Source organism: Coregonus lavaretus (genome assembly GCF_964263955.1).
Source record: "Coregonus lavaretus genome assembly, chromosome: 6".
NCBI classification, from domain to species: Eukaryota; Metazoa; Chordata; class Actinopteri; order Salmoniformes; family Salmonidae; genus Coregonus; species Coregonus lavaretus.
This window is the reverse complement of record NC_139993.1, coordinates 50,563,683-50,585,871: the sequence shown is the minus strand read 5'-3', so window position 1 is coordinate 50,585,871 and position 22,189 is coordinate 50,563,683. Positions and strand designations below refer to the sequence as shown.

Here is a 22,189-nt window from a genome sequence, read left to right as displayed (position 1 = left end):
ATAAGCTTCAGTGGAGTAAATGTACAGACCTGATCTACAAAAAGTCAACAGAGACTGTACTTTCTCACAAAGCTGGGATCTTTTAATGTTGACTGTACTATACTGACTCTGCAGGGATGTAGCTCAGTTGGTAGAGCATGGCGTTTGCAACACCAGGGTTGTGGGTTCGATTCCCACGGGGGCCAGTATGAAAAATAAAAAATATAATGTATTCACTAACTGTAAGTCGCTCTGGATAAGAGCGTCTGCTAAATGACTAAAATGTAAATGTTTTCCAAATCTTTAATTGAGAGTATTTTAACTTTTTGTATTGTTTGTTGGTTTGGCAGTGCCACTGTCAGCCAGAAAAATATGCTGAGAAGGATTATCACCACAGCAAGCAAGGTAATTGGAGTCAAACAGGCAGGCTTGGATGAGATCTTTAAGGTCAGGGCCCTCAGCAAGGCTCACAAAATCATTTTAGACCCAAGCCACCCCCTGTACCAGGACTTTGAACTACTCCCCTCTGGGTGCAGGTATAGGGCACCCCCCGGCAGGAAAAACAGAACTAGACAATCATTTGTGCCAGGTGTGATAACCCTCCTAAACTGCTGAGTATTTCTGTCTGTAATAAAAACCTTCTGTGGGGAAAAACTAATTCTGATTGGCTGGGCCTGGCTCCCCAGTGGGTGGGCTTGGCTGCCAAGTGGGTGGGCATATGCTCTCCAAGGCCCACCCATGGCTACACCCCTGCCCAGTAATGCGAAATCCATAGATTAAGGCATAATGAATTTATTTCAATTGACTGATTTCCTTATATGAACTGTAACTCAGTAAAATCTTGTTGCATATATATTTTTGTTCAGTATATACACTACCAGTCAAAAGTTTGGACACACCTTCTCATTCAAGGGTTTTTCTTTATTTTACATTGTAGAATCAAAACTATGAAATAACACATATGGAATCATGTAGTATATTTGAGATTCTTCAAATAGCCACCCTTTGCCTTGATGACAGCTTTGCACACTCTCCAGCTTCACCTGGAATGCTTTTCCAACAGTCTTGAAGGAGTTCCCACATATGCTGAGCACTTGTTGGCTGCTTTTCCTTCACTCTGCGGTCCGACTCATCCCAAACCATCTCAATTGGGTGGAGGTGGGGGGATTGTGGAGGCCAGGTCATCTGATGCAGCACTCCATCACTCTCCTTCTTGGTAAAATAGCCCTTACACAGCCTGGAGGTGTGTTGGGTCATTGTCCTGTTGAAAAACAAATGATAGTCCCACTAAGCCCAAACCAGATGGGATGGCATATCACTGCAGAATGCTGTGGTAGCCATGCTGGTTAAGTGTGCCTTGAATTCTAAATAAATCACAAACAGTGTCGCCAGCAAAGCCCCCCCACACCATCACACCTCCTCTCCTATTTAAATGCAACACATCCCTCTTGTAAAGGTGGGGCCTCTCCCGAAAGTGGTCAAAATTGTCAATGAACTCCAAATCCATTGAGGAACAGTAGGATTTAAGCCAGTTGTGTAGCCAGAGGAGACAACTAAAGCGTTCCATTCCGCAACCTATTGTTGTTAAAGGACCGGAAATGAGAACCCTTTAGCCTGTCTATGAGCACCCTGAACTCAGCTTTTAATTGCTCCGAGTTACGAAGATTGATGTAGTTTGTACCAACATGAATGACAACTGTGTGAGCATTCGGGTGCTGCTCCATCACAGCAGCAACTGGCCCCCCGTGTAGCTCAGTTGGTAGAGCATGGCGCTTGCAACGCCAGGGTTGTGGGTTCAATTCCCATGGGGGGCCAGTTTGAAAATGTATGCACTCACTAACTGTAAGTTGCTCTGGATAAGAGCGTCTGCTAAATGACTAAAATGTGATCTATGTCCCGAACGTGAGTTCCAGGGAAGCAGAGGGTCCTTGCTTCCGTGACCACTGCATCCCTAACTATGGAGCTCCTATAACAACTACCACTGGAGGACGAGGAGAGGGTCTCTGCAAGCCTATTGGACGTGCTCTGGGTGCTGCTCAAGGAGATGGCTGGCTAAGTAACCCAAGACCAGATCCAGAGGGGCAGTGGGAAGGTCGGGGAGGAACTTGGAGGGCCCCGGTGAGGTTAGGGGGCTCAGAGTTGTAAAATGGTTAGAGAGCCCCAGGTCTGGACGAGAGGGCAGAAGGAGGATAGGTTGGAATGTTCCTCCTCTCCTACCGTTAACTTGATTCCACTTTGTCTCCAATGGTGTAGAGCAAGACATAGTAGTTCTCCGGTTCTCGTCGGTGGGATGTGCTAATGCAGGAAAGTGGTCCAAGGTAGTGTCCTCAGTAGCCCTATCTCGTGTAGCACCCTGGCTTATCCCCTTGGTCATTTAGAATTGTTGCATTAAACAGCTTGAAGTCTCCTTAGCAAAAGTGATACATTCTTTTAGGACCTTGTTCTCCTCTAGTAGTTCAATTATCCGGTCTTTTGAGACAACAACATGCTTATACTCGGGTCAGAAACAGCGGTCCCGGCTACAAGAGCCAACCACAACGTGAGACAAGGCTTTGCCGGTGACAGCCAGGTAGCCTAGCTAGTCGGAGCAAGCCGGGGCTAACCTGCTTACGTTAGCTCTAGGAGACAAATGGGTAATACTGCTCTGGTTTTCTATTTGTTAAAGATTGCCTCTCATTATGTAATACGCAGGCTTATTTATCATAAACTCTTCCAAAAATAGCTTGGGGTACTAGGGAAGTACTGGTCAATATTTTTTTAAAGCTTTGAACTGGAAATACACACTAATAACATGTGATACATTATTAGCCTACTCCAAGTTAGTCAATAGAGGTTGTTTCCTCTATCAAAACAACATGATTCAGCATAGCATCAGCCGGATGAAACTGGATTAGTTTGTATTTTCAACGCTGTTTGGTCCATTTAGAGCTATTCATAAGAGGCTGTACGTTGACAGCCGACAAACACTAGACCCTTTTTCATACATCAAATGTCCCTTGTTGTGACCTATTTTATCCTGCTGATGCTATGCTGAATCATGCTGCTTTGATAAGCACTATAACCAGTTGAAGACAACTCTACATTGTCAATCTCCTCCAATCTTGAAATAAGATGTTTTTCTCCAACAGTGTTGGCCTAATGGTTGTGCAAACTGTGTTATACTTCTGTCTTAGATCAATATGGAATATTTGGCACATGACCTTAGGGGGTACAGAGGTTAACTAACAGCAACTTGTTTTTCTCTTTCACTATTATGTGCAATGACCACTGAAAGCATTTTACTATCATGTCCAATAACCATTGAAAGTATGTCTTGGAGCAGTCTGTGTTGCTTTTAGATCTGTATGATAATTGTAAGGATTATGGCAAATATCTTGGCCAACATGTTGACACTCTATTGGCCAACAATATCTTGGCCAACATGTTTAGGATGTGTCCTAAATGGCACTCTATTGGCAATATAGTGAACTACTTTTTGCAATAGCCTACCCATAGGGCTCTGGTCAAAAGTAATGCACTATACGTATTGCAAAAGGGTGCCATTTGGGACACCGTCTCATTGTCTAAAGCGCAGAGAACTCTATCCTCAAGTCATTAGTGGGGGACAGAAGCATGCTTAACCTATCCATTCCAATGTCTCCATTTTTGTCATTTAGCAGACGCTCTTATCCAGAGCGACTTACAGTTAGTGAGTGCATAAATTTTTCATACTGGCCCCCCATGGGAATCGAACCCACAACCCTGGCATTGCAAGCGCCATGCTCTACCAACTGAGCTACAGGAAGCTCTTGTCTTGTATCAACTATCAATGATAATAACCACCTATTCAAGTTACAACATGTTTGTTTGGTGGACGTTGTGAAACCTGCATGGATTTTGACAGATAAAGCGTGGGTTGCCAATTTGAAAGAATATTTTGTCCTGATGAATACGAAATGCTTTGTTGTTTGTGTGTGTGTGTGCATGTGTGTATTAATCAGTATGCAGGCACCTTGGCAGAGAGGCTTCTTCTTTTTCTGTGGTGTTTTAGGGCGGACTACACCAGAAACTGGATGCGCAAAATAAAAAATGGGGAAATCCAAAACCGAAAATAAATAAAAACTTTTAATCCACTCAAATATCCAACAAAAATAAAACAGTCCTTCAAAAACACTCAGAGCCCTACTCAGATCCAATGACCTGAGAGGACGGAACTGCTGCTCCAGTCAGTAGGGCATGCAGCTCCTCACACGTTACATTCTTCATTCCCAAGAAGCGTTCAGCTGCAGATACGATGATATCGATCTTTCTTGAGTTCTTATCCACTCCTGCAGTGCAATTTATCACCATAGCAATAAATGCCCCAAAATCCCCACAGCACTGGACTGTGGTGTCTCCACGGCATCCGAACCACTCCAACATTGTTTAACTTTTCGTGCTGCTTCGGCATAGGAGACACACTGAACAGCTCTTATCCTAGCAATCTCTGACTCCTTCACCCTTACAGGACATTCAGAGAACTCATGTTTATGCTTCCCACCACAATTGCGACATTCAACATCATCATCTTCCGCAGCAAAATAATCAGTCAAGTCATACTCTCTGTAAACACTTGACACATGCCCAAACGCTTTGCAGTTGGAACACTGCAGTAACCTGGGGGCAAATTACCTCACAGGGTAACTCACATATCCCATCTTGACATGTGTAAGTGACTCCTCGTCAAAAAACAGTAACAAACACATACTCTCTATCTTCTCTTCATTGAAGATACGCGTCAATCGTCGAGCCCCAACTACTCCAGGAATTTTAATATTGATCTTCTCAGCCCCAACTTCCATAGAGACTCCAGAAATCATGCACTTGATTGATTGACAGTCATCAAACTTCTGGTCACCCTCACAGATTCCACAGTACCCAACACTTTCTTCACAACATCAAATGGATCTCCCAGGTACATCTTATCCTCAAACCGTACTCCTACTACAAACTGTAAAGTAGTTGCCCCATGAGCAGTAGGCATACTAAATGGCATTTTAACTGTGATTTTAGCTCTCTTCGCCCCTCCTTTAGCGACTGTAGTCCATCCAGTATTCTCATCACCTTCATTCTAATTTTCATCTTAGCACAATCAGATTCAAACTCGGTATCAGCTTCCGCCATTGTCATGCTGCGACTAACTTTCAACAGCTGGCAGAGAGGCTGCTGATCATTGTGGCCTAACGGTACGTTTCGACCAGAAGCGGTGCCTCCGCTTAACAACTCTTCGCTCCAAAATATTGGCTGCTTCGTGGGCGTAGGTGTGAACATATTCTTCTTCTTCAATGGGGTTTAACAGCGGTTGGAATCCAATGTTAATGGTGCATTACCGCCACCAGTTGGATGGGGTATTGAATAAGAAACTAAAAAAACATTGCGGGAAAGGGGGAAAACGTCATCATACAAAATATAACACGTCAAATTAGAAAACCCATCCCACTTCTTCAATCACAGTCCACTCCAAAATACATCCCTACACAGGCTCAGGGGCCTGTGATGGCAGTACATTCACCAACAGGATTTCTTGCACGGCCTCAACTGTGAAATCACGAAGACCCAAAACAACATTCAGCGGCATTCACAATCATTCAAATTTTCTTAGACTTCTTCTCCGCTTGTGCTGTACAGTTTATAACCACTGCAATAAATAATACAGTCCACCTTTTTAACATGTAGCATTTCACTATACCTGGGTTGTTGAGAAACCTTCACTGGTCGTGGTGGCGCTACTACCATTGTTTCTTCCCCGCCACTCGTTCCTTCCAGTCTTCTCATCGCCTCCAGATAGGAGACACGCTGGACACTCCTTACCCTTGCCACCTCATTCTCCTTCACCCTAACAGGGCACTCCTTACCCTTGCCACCTCATTCTCCTTCACCCTAACAGGGCACTCCAGGAATTCAGGTGCATGTTCACCTCCACAGTTGCAGCATTTCACATCATCTGGCATACGATACTCTTCCCTTCTGCACACACTTGACACATGACCAAATCTTTTACATTTATGACACTGAAAGGGCTTGTGCACAAAAGCTCTTACAGGATATCTCATGAAACCTAACTTTAAATGAGAAGGGAGAGACTCTTCATCAAAGAACAGTATCAGTGAATTTCTTTTCTCCATCCACCATACAGGTCAGTCGACGTGCACCAACCACTCCATCGATATATTCAGTAATATCCTCTGCCTTTATTTCTTGCGCCACCCCAGAAATAACCCCCTTGATAGGCACCCTGCTATGAAAATCCATACAGGAAACATTCCACTCCAAAATCTTTTTGAGTCTTAAAACACGCTTCTTCTGCTCCGCAGACACACAAAAAATCAAAATAAGACCACTTCTTGTGACTCTCACCGACCCCACACTTTTTCCTCCAACACATTCCAAAACAATACAGTTAAAAGTCACACATAATGTAGACTACAAACTGAAGCAGGCCAATCCTTCCGCTGGAGGTATGCTGGGTGTGCTTCTATTACAGCCCAGCACTAACACACTGGATTCAACTTATCAAACCAAATGAGTTGATATTAATGTGTATTAGTGCTGGGCTGGAATAGAAGTCTGCTCACCCAGTAGATCAGGGAGTGGAGCAAGGTTGGTCACCTCTTGTATGGACTTTTTTGTTCACCCGAAATTAGGCTTTAATAATAATAGCCAATTTACTAAGATGTCTAACATTTACAAACAAGTTAGATTATTTGTACATTTTGAAATTATATTTTGATTCATTCAATGTTGATTCATTGAAGTGTTTAAACTTATTTTAATTGTTAACTTAAAAACATTATTCAAATGAACTAGTGTCAATGTTCATTGATCACAGATCACAATTCTGCAATAAATGGTGTGAAGGGGATTCGTCTCTAATTAGTCCGTTTCTGTGTTGTTTCCTCAAATGAACATTACCTTTTTGTCCAGTTGTGAGCTCTCCAAACGGTTTTATTTGATTGTCACTGTCACTCAGCTTTGATTGTCACTCAGCTTATCATAATGGCATGCATCACCAATGCAGCCATAGGCATACAGTATGATGGCATTACTGGCCTAATGGGCATGTGCAATCAATGTGCCCCTTGTCATTGTTCATCTGATGCAGAAAATAGCTTAACTCACACATAATTTGCATATTGATGAGCTAGCTACAGTGGGGGAAAAAAGTATTTAGTCAGCCACCAATTGTGCAAGTCCTCCCACTTAAAAAGATGAGAGAGGCCTGTAATTTTCATCATAGGTACACGTCAACTATGACAGACAAAATGAGAAAAGAAAATCCAGAAAATCACATTGTAGGATTTTTTATGAATTTATTTGCAAATTATGGTGGAAAATAAGTATTTGGTCAATAACAAAAGTTTCTCAATACTTTGTTATATACCCTTTGTTGGCAATGACACAGGTCAAACGTTTTCTGTAAGTCTTCACAAGGTTTTCACACACTGTTGCTGGTATTTTGGCCCATTCCTCCATGCAGATCTCCTCTAGAGCAGTGATGTTTTGGGGCTGTCGCTGGGCAACACGGACTTTCAACTCCCTCCAAAGATTTTCTATGGGGTTGAGATCTGGAGACTGGCTTGGCCACTCCAGGACCTTGAAATGCTTCTTACGAAGCCACTCCTTCGTTGCCCGGGCGGTGTGTTTGGGATCATTGTCATGCTGAAAAACCCAGCCACGTTTCATCTTCAATGCCCTTGCTGATGGAAGGAGGTTTTCACTCAACATCTCACGATACATGGCCCCATTCATTCTTTCCTTTACACGGATCAGTCGTCCTGGTCCCTTTGCAGAAAAACAGCCCCAAAGCATGATGTTTCCACCCCCATGCTTCACAGTAGGTATGGTGTTCTTTGGATGCAACTCAGCATTCTTTGTCCTCCAAACACAACGAGTTGAGTTTTTACCAAAAACGTATATTTTGGTTTCATCTGACCATATGACATTCTCCCAATCCTCTTCTGGATCATCCAAATGCACTCTAGCAAACTTCAGACGGGCCTGGACATGTACTGGCTTAAGCAGGGGGACACGTGTGGCACTGCAGGATTTGAGTCCCTGGCGGCGTAGTGTGTTACTGATGGTAGGCTTTGTTACTTTGGTCCCAGCTCTCTGCAGGTCATTCACTAGATCCCCCCGTGTGGTTCTGGGATTTTTGCTCACCGTTCTTGTGATCATTTTGACCCCACGGGGTGAGATCTTGCGTGGAGCCCCAGATCGAGGGAGATTATCAGTGGTCTTGTATGTCTTCCATTTCCTAATAATTGCTCCCACAGTTGATTTCTTCAAACCAAGCTGCTTACCTATTGCAGATTCAGTCTTCCCAGCCTGGTGCAGGTCTACAATTTTGTTTCTGCTGTCCTTTGACAGCTCTTTGGTCTTGGCCATAGTGGAGTTTGGAGTGTGACTGTTTGAGGTTGTGGACAGGTGTCTTTTATACTGATAACAAGTTCAAACAGGTGCCATTAATACAGGTAACGAGTGGAGGACAGAGGATCCTCTTAAAGAATAAGTTACAGGTCTGTGAGAGCCAGAAATCTTGCTTGTTTGTAGGTGACCAAATACTTATTTTCCACCATAATTTGCAAATAAATTCATTTAAAATCCTACATTGTGATTTTCTGGAGAAAAAAAAATCTCAATTTGTCTGTCATAGTTGACGTGTACCTATGATGAAAATTACAGGCCTCTCTCATCTTTTTAAGTGGGAGAACTTGCACAATTGGTGGCTGACTAAACTTTTTTTCCCCACTGTATATGTTCTCAATGTAAAATGACACCAGTGGATAATGTAAATGAGGCTAACCATAAGCCAGATCTTCTACATTATTTTTCGGATATTAAATTGTTTAGTGCAAATCCAACCCTTGTATTCTAGGTACAGTACTGTACATGAAAATAAGGAGCTGGCAATTTGTAGGCTCATTAAAAATGTCAAAACATAAAATAATGTGGCGTGGGGAGCGTTGTAATTCTACCTAGTTGGTTTGCTGAGAATGGTTTTAGAATACAGAGACAAAATCAGAAGGTCAATGGCATGGAGGAGGATTGCAGAGATGTTGGCTACCAGCTGGCTACCACCCGGTTACTCAACCCTGCACCTTAGAGGCTGCTGCCCTATGTACATAGACATGAAATCACTGGTCACATTAATAATGGAACACTAGTCACTTTAATAATGTTTACATACTGCTTTACTAATTTCATATGTATATTCTGTATTCTATTCTACTGTATTTTAGGCAATGCCAATCTGACATTGCTCATTCTAATATTTATATATTTCTTAATTCCATTCTTTACTTTTAGATTTGTGTCTATTGTTGTGAATTGTTAGATACTACTGCACTGTTGGAGCTAGGAACACAAGCATTTCACTACACCCGCAATAACATCTGCTAAATATGTGTATGTGCCCAATAAATTTGATTTGATGGTGGGTAAAGAGATATTTGCACAACAATGTTTGCAAGTCAAAGCCACAATTTCCTTTACCCAAAGTACCCATTCATGTTCATGTAGACCTATGTATTTTACAGGAAGTGAACTTTAATATTCAATGTCATGACACAAGTATAATTAAAGAGCCATAAGCTATAATATATGAGAATCATGTTAAGATACCATAATCCAATTGGTATCATATTACATGGGAAATTCATGCTTAGTGTATAATTTACAATGTTATAATGCGTGTTACTGGTGATTTCTATCCTTTGGGGGGCAAATTTCACAATTTAATTTAGTCAACACATTCACAACTGGTGGCTTTGATCACAGTTTTGAAGTTTCGTTTGCTTGATGTTCATAGCTTGCATTACCTACATAATTCACAACTTTTGAATAGGGGCCTAAAAAGCTATTGTTTACCTTTTATATTTCCAAATAAATAATGTATATTTGTTCGTCCCGCGGCCCACCACTCAGATTATATTTTGGCCCACCAAACAAAGGCCAAAATTTTAGCACCCCTGGTTTAGAGACTACTATCACACTACAAAAAAGATGATCAGATTACTTTTACCCCCCCCCCCCCCCCAACAAATCAACCACATGAGGGCGCAATTCATAAGGTTTTGGATCCTATACCAGGGGTGTATTCATTACACCGATTCTATTGCAAAACGTTTTGCAACGAAAACGAAAGTTTATATTGGACAAATTCAGGTATGTCCCACGTTGTTCGTCACTAGTTAGCACGGCCACAAAGTCAGAAACCTTGCTTATTTCTAAAATGTATATTCTTGAAATGTGTTTTCAAACCTAACCCTAACCGGCACCCTAACCTTAACCACATCGCTAACCTTGCATAACCCTAATCTTAAATGAAGACCAAAAAGCACATTTTTGTTTTAATGAATTTTTACGATATATTTTCACTTTGTGGCTGTGATATCTAGTGGAAACATTTTACCCATTTTAAATGTCCATTTCAATGGGGTAGGAGTAGGGAGGTCCCAATGACCCGAATAGCACGGACAATCATTCATTTTAGAAATAATTGTTTTCATGCCGCCAGGGGGCGTCTTTACTTAATCATCGTTCCTTTTAATTACCATATTATAGAAAGGATTCAATGGATTGTCTTTTCAAATAATCAAATCAAATTGTATTTGTCACATGCGCCGAATACAACATGCACCTTACCGTGAAATGCTTACTTACAAGCCGTTAACCAACAATGCAGTTGAAGAAAGAATTAAAGAAAATATTTACTAAAGAAAATAAAGTTTAAAGAAAATACATAAATAAATAAAGATATGTTCCCCGTTTCATATATTTCTGTAATTTATCCGAATATTAACAAAGTTATTTTAGGTTTAGTTAAGGATATTTAGCATTAATTTAGCAAACAATTAGTTTTTTTGAGCCTTTCAACAAAGACTTGTTTGGGTTGGATTGTGGCCAAGATATTGAAAGAAACTGCTGATTTTTCGTGCCGACCAATGAATGCAACCCATGAGCTCGTCATTACCTTAGCACGAAGGGATCACGTTTTTCTCCAGCCAATCCGAGTTAAGGGGATCCCATCTCTCTTTTATAAATCGGACTGTTTGTGGACGTGAACGAAAGATAACCATTTGGGATTACACAGGACATTTACAGAAAGCTGTACCAGGGTTTAATCCTATTCCTTACTTGATATAAGGTGATTATTTCTAAATAATTTTCAAAGTTCTAGGATAAACTATGACAATTTCATTGTGTATGTTTATCAAATTTGACTAATTGGTGTGTTATGTTATTCTTTGTAGTTTTGCACCTCTTAGACGAATTATAAGGTATTTTATTCAATGTATATTATATCCTAATAATATAATATAATATGCCATTTAGCAGATGCTTTTATCCAAAGCGATTTACAGTCATGCATGCATACATTTTTGTGTATGGGTGGTCCCGGGGATCGAACCCACTACCTTGGCGTTACAAGCGCCGTGCTCTACCAGCTGAGCTACAGAGGACCATTACTATGGTTGTTGACCACCTAGTTATATGATTGTGTGCCGCTTTTTATTGTGTTAATCTGATGGATAGTGTGTTCTAGACGTGTGTTTGTGCCTATCATAACCTGACGACAGAAACCACAAAGTGCGCTTTTAATTTCCTTAATCGTAAACAGGCATTAGTAACCTTGTAAGTAACCATGACCACACAGCGGCTTGCTGTCATAGCAGCATGCTCTCATGCGTGCTACAAACCAGACTGTTTATCCTTGTGGAAAACCTTCATGGTTTGACTCGATATTACCAGGATGTTGATACAGCGATCTCATTTATATCACACGTTGGTGCAATTGTAATTAGGCAACTACTCTTACAAAACATCCGCATATAAATCCTATTGTTTTTGGTATTACGATTAAATCCCATGTTTGCTGACCAAGCTGTCTTGAAGCAGGATGATGGAGGAGGGGGAGCACAGGTGTAGCGCGAATACATGGACTCGTCTGTTTAGGGCGTACACACGGTCCATATGGTTGTTTCGAGTAGATCCAATTGTCACTATAAATACATCTCTGGACAGGCACAATAGAATAACTGTAGACCTCAAATGGCTAAATTCTAAGAATCAAATGCATGTATTCTAATTTATTGCTCTTTGTTCCAAGCTTTTCAAGGCTCTGTGAAAATGGCCACTTCAGAGAGTGCCAGCTTGAGTAAAGCTGTGAAGCAGCAGTATATGGATCTTCCTCAGGGAGACAAAGTTCAGGCCATGTACATCTGGATAGACGGGACTGGAGAGGGGCTCCGCTGCAAGACCAGAACTTTGGATAATGAACCCAAGACCATTGATGGTAAGTTTTTGTTTTTCATAATGGGTTGCCAAACGACCAATGGGAACACCTTCCCCTTAATGTGATGTGATTGAGATGCTTAAGATAAGATGTTTACATTCATAGAGCTTCACAAACATTTAGGCTAACTTCAATAATACATTGTGTTTTATACAGATGGAGTACTCATTGAATGATCACATTCTGATTGATGGTAGTCCTTACATTACCCTGAACTTAAAGAGTTGTTGAATTGCTTTAGTTCTGTTAATTTCACAGTTCCCCCTCTCTCCTCCTCCAGATCTTCCAGAGTGGAACTTTGATGGTTCCAGTACGTACCAGTCAGAGGGCTCTAACAGCGACATGTACCTGATCCCTGCTGCTATGTTCAGAGACCCCTTCAGGAAAGACCCCAACAAACTGGTCCTGTGTCAAGTGCTCAAATACAACCGCAAGCCTGCAGGTAAGCCTATGCAGTAAATTGACCTTGGGACACAAACGTTTTAAAACTTTTGCAAAATAAAATGAATATTAGTGTTTCTTATTGGACAAGTTCAGATGGTAACTCTGTCAGTAGCATTTTCTTTCGTTTCGTGCCTTGAATGGCCATTGAATCCAGACCCAATTGTCTAAGTAATGTATTACCATGTCTCCCACCAGAAACCAATCTCCGGCTGATGTGTAAGAAGATCATGGAGATGGTAGAGAACCAGGTCCCTTGGTTCGGCATGGAACAGGAGTACACCATCCTGGGCACAGACGGACATCCTTTTGGTTGGCCTTCCAACGGCTTCCCTGGTCCCCAAGGTCAGTTTGAGAGTTGTCTATGTCCCAAATGGCACCCAATTCCCTATATAGGGCTCAACTTTTGACCAGATATATAGGGGAAAAGGCTGCCATTTCAGACATAGCCTCAGTCTTTTAGCAGACTCTTATCCAGAGTGACTTGCAATCGGTACATTCAACTAAAGTACTTACATGAGAGTTTAAACTTTTTTAACCTATGCCAAAAAAAACACTGGCATTGAGCCTGAAGATGTGGTGTTTCTGAACAGGTCCCTACTACTGTGGAGTAGGAGCAGACAAGGCGTACGGTAGAGACATCGTAGAAGCCCACTACAGAGCCTGTCTTTATGCCGGGGTTCAGATATGTGGCACCAATGCTGAAGTCATGCCAGCTCAGGTAGGAAACACTGCACATTGATATCAAAATAAACCCTATTGGGGCCAATTTTTACCAGACACAAATTTAACCTGCCTTTTTAGTCCTGGACTAGGCTTAATCTGTGACTCGGAAACGGCCCAGTGTTCTAAACCATTTGAACTTTCAAAGCTAGTATCTCTCATCCCTAAGCTTCATGTACAGTATGTATTGTGTCTTCCAGTGGGAGTTCCAGGTGGGTCCTTGTGAAGGGATCAACATGGGAGACCACCTCTGGGCAGCTCGGTTCATCCTACACCGGGTGTGTGAGGACTTTGGCGTGGTGGCCTCATTCGACCCCAAGCCCATCCCTGGGAACTGGAATGGTGCTGGCTGTCATACCAACTTCAGCACCAAGGAGATGAGAGAAGATGGTGGATTGAGGTAGGCATGGATTGAGTTTGTGCTGTAAACGCATTAAGGGCCATTTTCCCTGGACCCATATAAATCCTAGGCCTAGACTTCAATGGCAATTTTTCATTGAAAGTGCTTCTTAGCAGAGAGGAAGTGGTGATGCGAAAATCTGTCCAAAATAAGGCCAATGGGTTTATTTTGGACCTAATTTTGTCACCTGCCTTCCTGCCTTTGGGACAACGACTCCCATTGTTAAGGCGGAGACATGAGCATCTCGTCATTATATACAGATCTCTGTTCTTAGTCAAAGACTAGGCTAAATCTCTGTCTGGGAAATCAGCACATAAGATTTTTAGTCTTAAGTCTCTTTAGCAGTGGATTAACCCCTTCCCCCTCTATCCACACAGGGCCATTGAGGAGTCAATCGAGAAGCTGGGAAAGAGACACCGCTACCACATCTGTGCCTACGACCCCAAAGGGGGGCTGGACAACGCGCGCCGCTTGACCGGTCACCACGAAACGTCCAACATACATGAGTTCTCAGCCGGCGTGGCAAACCGCGGCGCCAGCATCCGCATCCCCCGCTCAGTGGGTCAGGACAAGAAGGGCTACTTCGAGGACCGCCGCCCGTCGGCTAACTGTGACCCATATGCAGTCACGGAAGCCATGATACGCACATGTTTGCTCAGTGAAGAGGGGGAGGAGCCTACAGAATACAGCAAATAAACTAGATACTCTGTTGGACTGAAATAAGCCTCCTCCTCTCCTTGAGCTACACCTCATGAAGTGTCATTCCCAGTACGGTTTTGTCTGTGGCTTTGGAAACTCCTTGTAAATTGCATGTCTTGACCATCCATGTAGGGCTTGCTTTTTTAACCATTACAAAATATATATTTTACTTGATGAATGGGAGTATGCTTGATGTATTCTGCAGTGTGTGTGTTCAGGGTAGTGTAGTCCCTACCTTTTAGCTTAATCACTGCCAATATTGCCATTTTAATTGATGCTAAATGATTCCAGACATGTCAGTTGAGGAGGGTGAAATGGTTCCTCTGTAAAGGTCTATTACTAGTTGTTTTTATGTCTATCAATTTGCCACTCATAATGTTGTTTTAACATGATATACTAACCAAGATGCTGTAGATTGATGAATATGCCAGTTGTGTGTGTCTGTCTGGCTCATGTGGTACACAAACCCCAAAAGGATCCAAGGTGCATTTGTGTGTTTATACATGTGTGGATCTCTATTGTCTACCATTAGTAGAAGTTGTATCCAGAACCCATTTTCTTATTTGTAACATTAAAAATATTTCTAATATTTTTAACAATCTATTCTTCTTTGACTTCAATTGTACAGTATATAATTTGGCCATGTTAAAGTAAATGGTAGAGCTCAATCAAAGAGCAGGCAAAGCAGAAGTAAGAGTACAGTGGTGCAGAGATTAATTTAGGTTTACATGCAATCTTTTGTAAGACTCTTGCTGACTGTAAAGGTAACCTTGTCAGATCCAACACTGTGACATGTGCTTCTCAATTTAGCATTTAATCAGGAACACAACCTTGGATCAATCAACAATGTGAAAGTGAGTATATAATTTATTTCCTGTCCATTCAGGTGGATCTTAGGACCTCTGGAATGGACCCTAGTTTTAAGAGACTGAATGAAATTAGTGTAATTACTTACTGTAGGAAATGTCAGTGAGCAATTTCAAGTCCCTTTAACTATAGATATATAGGCAGTAGGTAGCCTAGCGGTTAAGTGCATTGGGCCAGTAAGTAACTGAAAGGTCCCTGGTTCAAATCCCCGAGGTGAAACATCTGTCAATGTGCCCTTGAGCAAGGCATTTCATCCTAACTGCTCCTGTAAGTCTCTGGATAAGAGCGTCCGCTAACTGCTCCTGTTAGTCTCTGGATAAGAGTGTCAGCTAAATGACAAAAAGTACAAATGAGATTGATGCATACTGAATACTCATGTTGGCAAAGAAAATACTTGCTTAAATCGATGCCTATTTAAGTAAAAATTAACTTAATCTATTTCAAACAGTGAAGATTCAGTCAGGGAGAAAGTATCTGATTATGTAATGTGACTGAAGACAATGGGCACTTAGTAGTCACCTGTCTTTCTGCAGTCTAGACATTGCTCTCCTTCGTCAGAGTTACACTGCATTATCAGTGCTGCCTATCTGCACATTGCAAATGAACTGCATTGACCCTGACCACACATTTTTCTTGTGAGGTTTTTTCATATTTCTAGTGAAGCTTTGGCACAAACCACAGTAGCTGCACAAAGACTTGTGCTACCAATTCTTAGTATACTTTTACTTTCATGGAGTGATCTTGGTGATCCATATCTTAATTTCTTTATCAGTGAAGGTGATGCAATACGTTCAGTCTGTTGAATGTTCCTGTAAGTCTTGAGTGTACATCGTGCCAAGAAGGCTAGTGTTATTTGTTTACTTGTTGAGGACAGGACACTGTCAGAGAACATTTAATGAGAGAGCTTCCAATGTCCAATTCCCTGTTATGGAAATCATAATGCCCATGAGACTGTAATTCGAACCCTGGTACAAATACAGGCAATTAGAACACCATTATGATACAGGGGCAGGTGTGTTATCTACATCACAGGTGGAAGAAAAAGGAAAACAATGCTCCTGTTCAAACTCAGAATGTGAAAGAGAGAATCTTGACTGACATGTTTTTGTATAATTGACACCAGAGACATACCAGTATTTTAACTACCATGTGTCTCTAAGTCACGTTCTGTTCTGCTCTGACGGTGAGATTATGAGGCACTTGGCAGGCGAGGGAAGCAGGTCTGTTTTGGTACCTTTAACCTACTTCTGCATACTGCAGGCCCAAAGTAAAGGAAGGAGGGGTGCCTGTTCCCGAGCCACCCAAAAGGCTGCAAGGCAAGGAAACCTAGAAACCAGCCACAGGGAAAACATATTTCAAACTGCCTGTCACTTGGTTTCGATTTAAAGATATTTTGCCAGGTTCAAGTGTTCACTGTACCCAAACCAAAACCAGATTTAATGCATCACTCAGTTATGTATAGAGCCATGTCATCGTGGAATGCTCTGCCACCAGAGGTTACTCAGGCAAAAAGCAAGTTTAGCTTTAAAAAACAGATTTTAATAAACTAATTGTATCACAGTGCCTCTCCTCTTTCTAAAGATCTAATTTAACTGTACTGTTTATAAGAATATTAATATGTATTTATGAATAGTGTGTAAATAGTATTTTTGTTGTCTCGGTGTCTTTCCTATATATAACTCGTACTTTATTTTTTAAAATGTTTTATGTAATGTAATATCTTATGTTGTTCTTGTCTATTACTGTTCTGTACTTTGTCATGTATTTGTACGTTTTATGTGGACCCCAGGAAGAGTAGCTGCTGCATGTGCAGTAGCTAATGGGGATCCTAATAAACTAAACTAAACTACAGCCTCATGCTCCCTATCTATAACATCTGTTGTCTAATTACTGTCACACGTTGTCTCCAAATGATCACCACTGTAACAACTCCCAATCAGTGGATCCACATATGCTTAAGACCCTGTAGATATTGGTATACAAAAATATGACATAACACTAAAGACATGGTAGGGGTGAAAACAGTTACTTCCAATATTCACACACACACACAGAGAAAGAGAGAAAGAGTGGGGTTACGTAGGGGTCACATTGTGTGAAATTATTAGGATTTGATATGAAAGTGTATTTCTATTTATTCATATTTACCCTCCCCCTCCTGCCCTCAGGTCTGGTATAGCGCATGACAGAGACGAGACGTCTTTATGCAGTTGTTATCAAATCAAACAGTCCACTACTGTAGCTCTTTACAGAACACACTCCTAGCATAGTTTATAATGTGAATTTACAGTAAATAGGCTATGGGACAGTGAAAATGTTAACCTCTATATTATCCGAGACCATAACGTCAGATGTTTTCCTATCAACCTGTAGTGAACCATGGAAGTTGTTACAGAGGGCCTGTCCTAAATGGCACCCTATACCCTACATAGTGCAGTCATAGTGTACTACTTTTGACCAGAGCCCTATGAGCCCTGGTCAAAAGTAGTGCACTATGGCTGGGTTTAAACAGGCAACCCAATTCTGATCTCTTTCCACTAAATTGATATTTTGAGAATAATTGGGGAAAATATCAGAATTGGGCTGCCTCTATTAAAGTGGCCCATGTAGGGAATGTGGTGCCATTTGGAAAACAACTAGGGGCCATTTGGAGACAGCTTGCTCTTCTTTGCCAGTCTTGTTTATGAGAAAGTCAAAGTCAAGTTTTTGGAAGTGTGTGTTCTCTTACTGACCTGAGCTGCAGTAGTTTACAGCTGTGTACTGCTTTGTTCCGTCTCCAGCAGAGGAGTGGAACATGTCAGGACTTGTGGGACTTTTTCTATTAGTAAGGGATCTTTTTGTCATGGTTGTTTCTTCCAAATTCTTCCCAACTTATATGTTTGAACAGGTCAACAACTCTAACGCTCTCCCCCTCCTTTGGTGTAGTCCACTACAGCTGGGATGATGACATCATCATGAAGTTATCCACTTACGTATTCAGATATCAGATGTATCATAAACAAAACAACCACCTTTCCGTTGGTATAGTCTAAAATATCATAAACATTCACAGGGAAAGGGTTAACATCAGCTGTATGTAATGTCTAAACATAAAAATATGATTAAACTGCTTGGTCGAGGTAGGTAGCCGTTGGGCCAGTAACCAAAAGGTTGCTGCTTTGAATCCCCGAGCTGACTAGGTGACAAATCTGTCAATGTGCCCTTGAGCAAGGCACTTAACCCTAATTGCTCCTGTAAGTCGCTCTGGATAAGAGAGTCTGCTAAATTACTAAAATGTACATGTAAAAATGCGTATAAAGGCAAGCAGGTTTATTTTCATAGAGAGGGTATGTCTGTTTGAAGTGCATGCAAATAGATTTTACAAGTGGTTAGGCATTATCAACAAAATAATGTATCTTAAAAAGACTAGAAGACAAGTAGTCAATTTCACCTCAACCATGAAACACTATCATGCATGTTGTTTGTTGATGTTAGTTCTATGTATGCAGTTAAGGGTAAGGTGTACTGCTTTGTTTGGAGCCAGCTGCAGCTTTGCTAGGTCTTTCTTTGCTGCACGTGACCATATTACCAGACAGTAATCAAGATGGGACAAGATCAAAGCCTGAACAACTAGTACAGTTGATCTTTGAGTAAAATATAAATATTTTTATAACAGACAAAGTGCATTCGGAAAGTATTCAGACCCCTTAACTTTTTCCACATTTTGTTATGTTACAGCCTTATTCTAAAATGGATTAAATAGTTTTTTCCCCTCATCAATCTACAAACAATACCGCATAATGACAAAGCAAAAACAGGTTTTGAGAATGTTTAGCAAATGTATTAAAAATAAAAAACGGAAATATCACATTTACTTAAGTATTCAGACCCTTTACTCAGTACTTTGTTGAAGCACCTTTGGTAGCTATTACAGCCTCGAGTCTTCTTCGGTATGACGCCACAAGCTTGGCACACCTGTATTTGGGGAGTTTCTCCCATTCTTCTCTGCAGATCTTCTCAAGCTCTGTCAGGTTGGATGGGGAGCGTCGGTGCACAGCTATTTTCAGGTCTCTCCAGAGATGTTCGATCGGGTTCAAGTCCAGGCTCTGGCTGGGCCAATCAAGGACATTCAGAGACTTGTCCCGAAGCCACTCCAGTGTTGTCTTGGCTGTGTGCTTAGGGTCATTGTCCTGTTGGAAGGTGAACCTTCGCTCCAGTCTAAGATCCTGAGCGCTCTGGAGCAGGTTTTCATCTTTCCCTCGATCCTGACTAGTCTCCAAGTCCCTGCCGCAGAAAAACATCCCCACAGCATGATGCTGCCACCACCATGCTTCACCGTAGGGATGGTGTCAGGTTTCCTCCAGACACGACACTTGGCATTCAGGCCAAAGAGTTCAATCTTGGTTTCATCAGACCAGAGAATCTTGTTTATCATGGTCTAAGAGTCCTTTAGGTGCCTTTTAGTAAACTTCAAGCGGGCTGTCATGTGTTTTTTACTGAGGAGTGGCTTCCGTCTGGCCACTCTACCATAAAGGCCTGATTGGTGGAGTGCTGCAGAGATAGTTGTCCTTCTGGAAGGTTCTCCCATCTCCACAGAGGAACTCTAGAGCTCTGTCAGAGTGACCATTGGGTTCTTGGTCAGCTCTAGGAAGAGTATTGGTGGTTCTAAACTTCTTCCATTTAAGAATGGAGGCCACTGTGTTCTTGGGGACCTTCAATGCTGCAGAAATGTTTTGATACCCTTCCCCAGATCTGTGCCTCGTCACAATCCTGTCTCAGAGCTCTACGGACAATTCCTTCGACCTCATGGCTTGGTTTTTGCTCTGACATGCACTGTCAACTGTGGGACCTTATATAGACAGGTGAGTGCCTTTCCAAATCATGTCCAATCAATTGAATTTACCACAGGTGGACTCCAATCAAGTTGTAGAAATATCTCAAAGATGATCAATGGAAACCGGTTGCACCTGAGCTCAATTTCGAGTCTCATAGCAAAGGGTCTGAATACTTATGTAAATAAGGTATTTGTTTTTTATTTGTAAAAAAAATTATTTGATCAATTTTAGAGTAAGACTGTAACGTAACAAAATGTGGAAAAAGTCAAGGGGTCTGAATACTTTCCGAATGCACTGTACCTCTCCCCATCTTCACAACAACTTTGTCAATATGACTTGACCATGATAACTGACCATCCAATGTTACTCTTAGGAGTTCAGCTTCTTCAACTTGTTCAATGGTCACACCCTTTATGTACAACTCCAGTTGAGGTTTAGGCCTAAGAGAATGCTTTGAACCAAATACAACGCTTTTTGTTTTTGATGTATTTAAGACCAGTTTATTGTTAATTACCCATTCTGACACTGACTATAACTCCTTGCTAAGAGTATCAGTGAGCTCACTGTAGGTGCTGATGTGTAGTCATAAGCATACATAGTAAAATAATAATAATAATAATAATAATAATAATAATAATATATTCTGTATCATTGTAGCTTCTTTTAAGACAAGTGGCAAATCATTTGTAAAAATAGAGAAGAGTAATGGCCCTAGGCAACTGCCCTGAGGGATACCACACTGTACATATCTGATGTTAGAGAAGCTTCTGAGTTCTATTGGATAAGTAACTGTCCAACCATGTAATGACAGGTGATGTAAAGCCATAACAAGTCAATAACAAATTATGATTAATAACATCAAAGGCTGCACTGAAATCTAACAATACACCTCCAACTATCATCTTAGTCTCCATTTATTTTAGCTATCAGTCATCTAAGTCAGTGCAGTACAAGTTGAGTGCCCTTACCTATATGTAGTAGTGAGTGGTAGTTTGTGGCCTAACCATAGCCAGTCGTAGCCAGTCCTAACACACAACATCATGACTGAATCAGCCAGTCCCAAATTGCTTCCTACCCCTTCAAACATTGAATGGTTAGGGCCAGGGGGAAGGGATAGGGAGCGAATTGGGTACCCTGTAGCTCAGTTGGTAGAGCATGGCGCTTGCAACGCCAGGGTTGTGGGTTCGTTTCCCACGGGGGGCCAGTATGAAAATGTATGCACTCACTAACTGTAAGTCGCTCTGGATAAGAGTGTCTGCTAAATGACTAAAATGTAAAATGGGTACGACTGAGCAAGTGAAGGCCAATGCTCAGTCCCTTTGTCTTCTTCTGCCTACCTCAAGCAGATTAGTAATGGACAGAGGCATGGTCTGGGGCAGTCATGTGCACACCACATGACTCTCCTTACTGCATGCTCTATAGAGCGTGCTCTGGAGGAAATGCAATTAAATTATCTACTGCCATTTAGAACCATGGAGGCCATCCCATCCACCCAGTCCAGCAGACACACACAGAGCTGCATGTGATGTTGAAGAGCATGCATGTGTGTTTGTGCATGAGAGAGGGAGAGAGAGAGGGAGGGAGAGAGAGAGAAAGAGGGGTTAGAGAAATAATATTATCAGAAGGAGAGTGATGCTGAAAGCAATGCCAAATAAACAAATTATAGAGGGGTAAAGAACAAATCAGGAGAGTAAACATAATAGCAGTGTGAAGATGAAGAGACGCTGCAGCTTGGTTGCCATGGCACCCACCTTCTGAGCCCAGACAATATGCGTGTTGTGTTTGTATGGAGGAGAGTGTGTGTGTGTTACGAACCCCGTGGCTTTAAAAGTCTAGGGTGGATGGAAAAGAGACCCGTAACATAACTCATGCAAATTAGAATAGTGACACGGAAACAGTGAGAACAAAAATACACCGACAACCATAAGCTACCGTCAAACACAAAATGTTTAT

General features: G+C 41.6%; 1 protein-coding gene across 1 annotated transcript; it reads left to right on the top strand.

Moving 5' to 3' along the window:
* The first annotated feature begins 11,055 nt into the window (after positions 1-11,055).
* LOC311130284 (glutamine synthetase-like) lies at positions 11,056-15,144 on the top strand. Its single transcript, XM_084163015.1, has 7 exons — positions 11,056-11,143; positions 12,107-12,292; positions 12,573-12,734; positions 12,932-13,078; positions 13,327-13,454; positions 13,657-13,856; positions 14,234-15,144. Exons 2-7 carry the CDS (start codon positions 12,127-12,129, stop codon positions 14,550-14,552), a joined length of 1,122 nt encoding a protein of 373 aa, XP_084019141.1. The 5' UTR covers positions 11,056-11,143; positions 12,107-12,126; the 3' UTR covers positions 14,553-15,144.
* Positions 15,145-22,189: the final 7,045 nt, after the last annotated feature.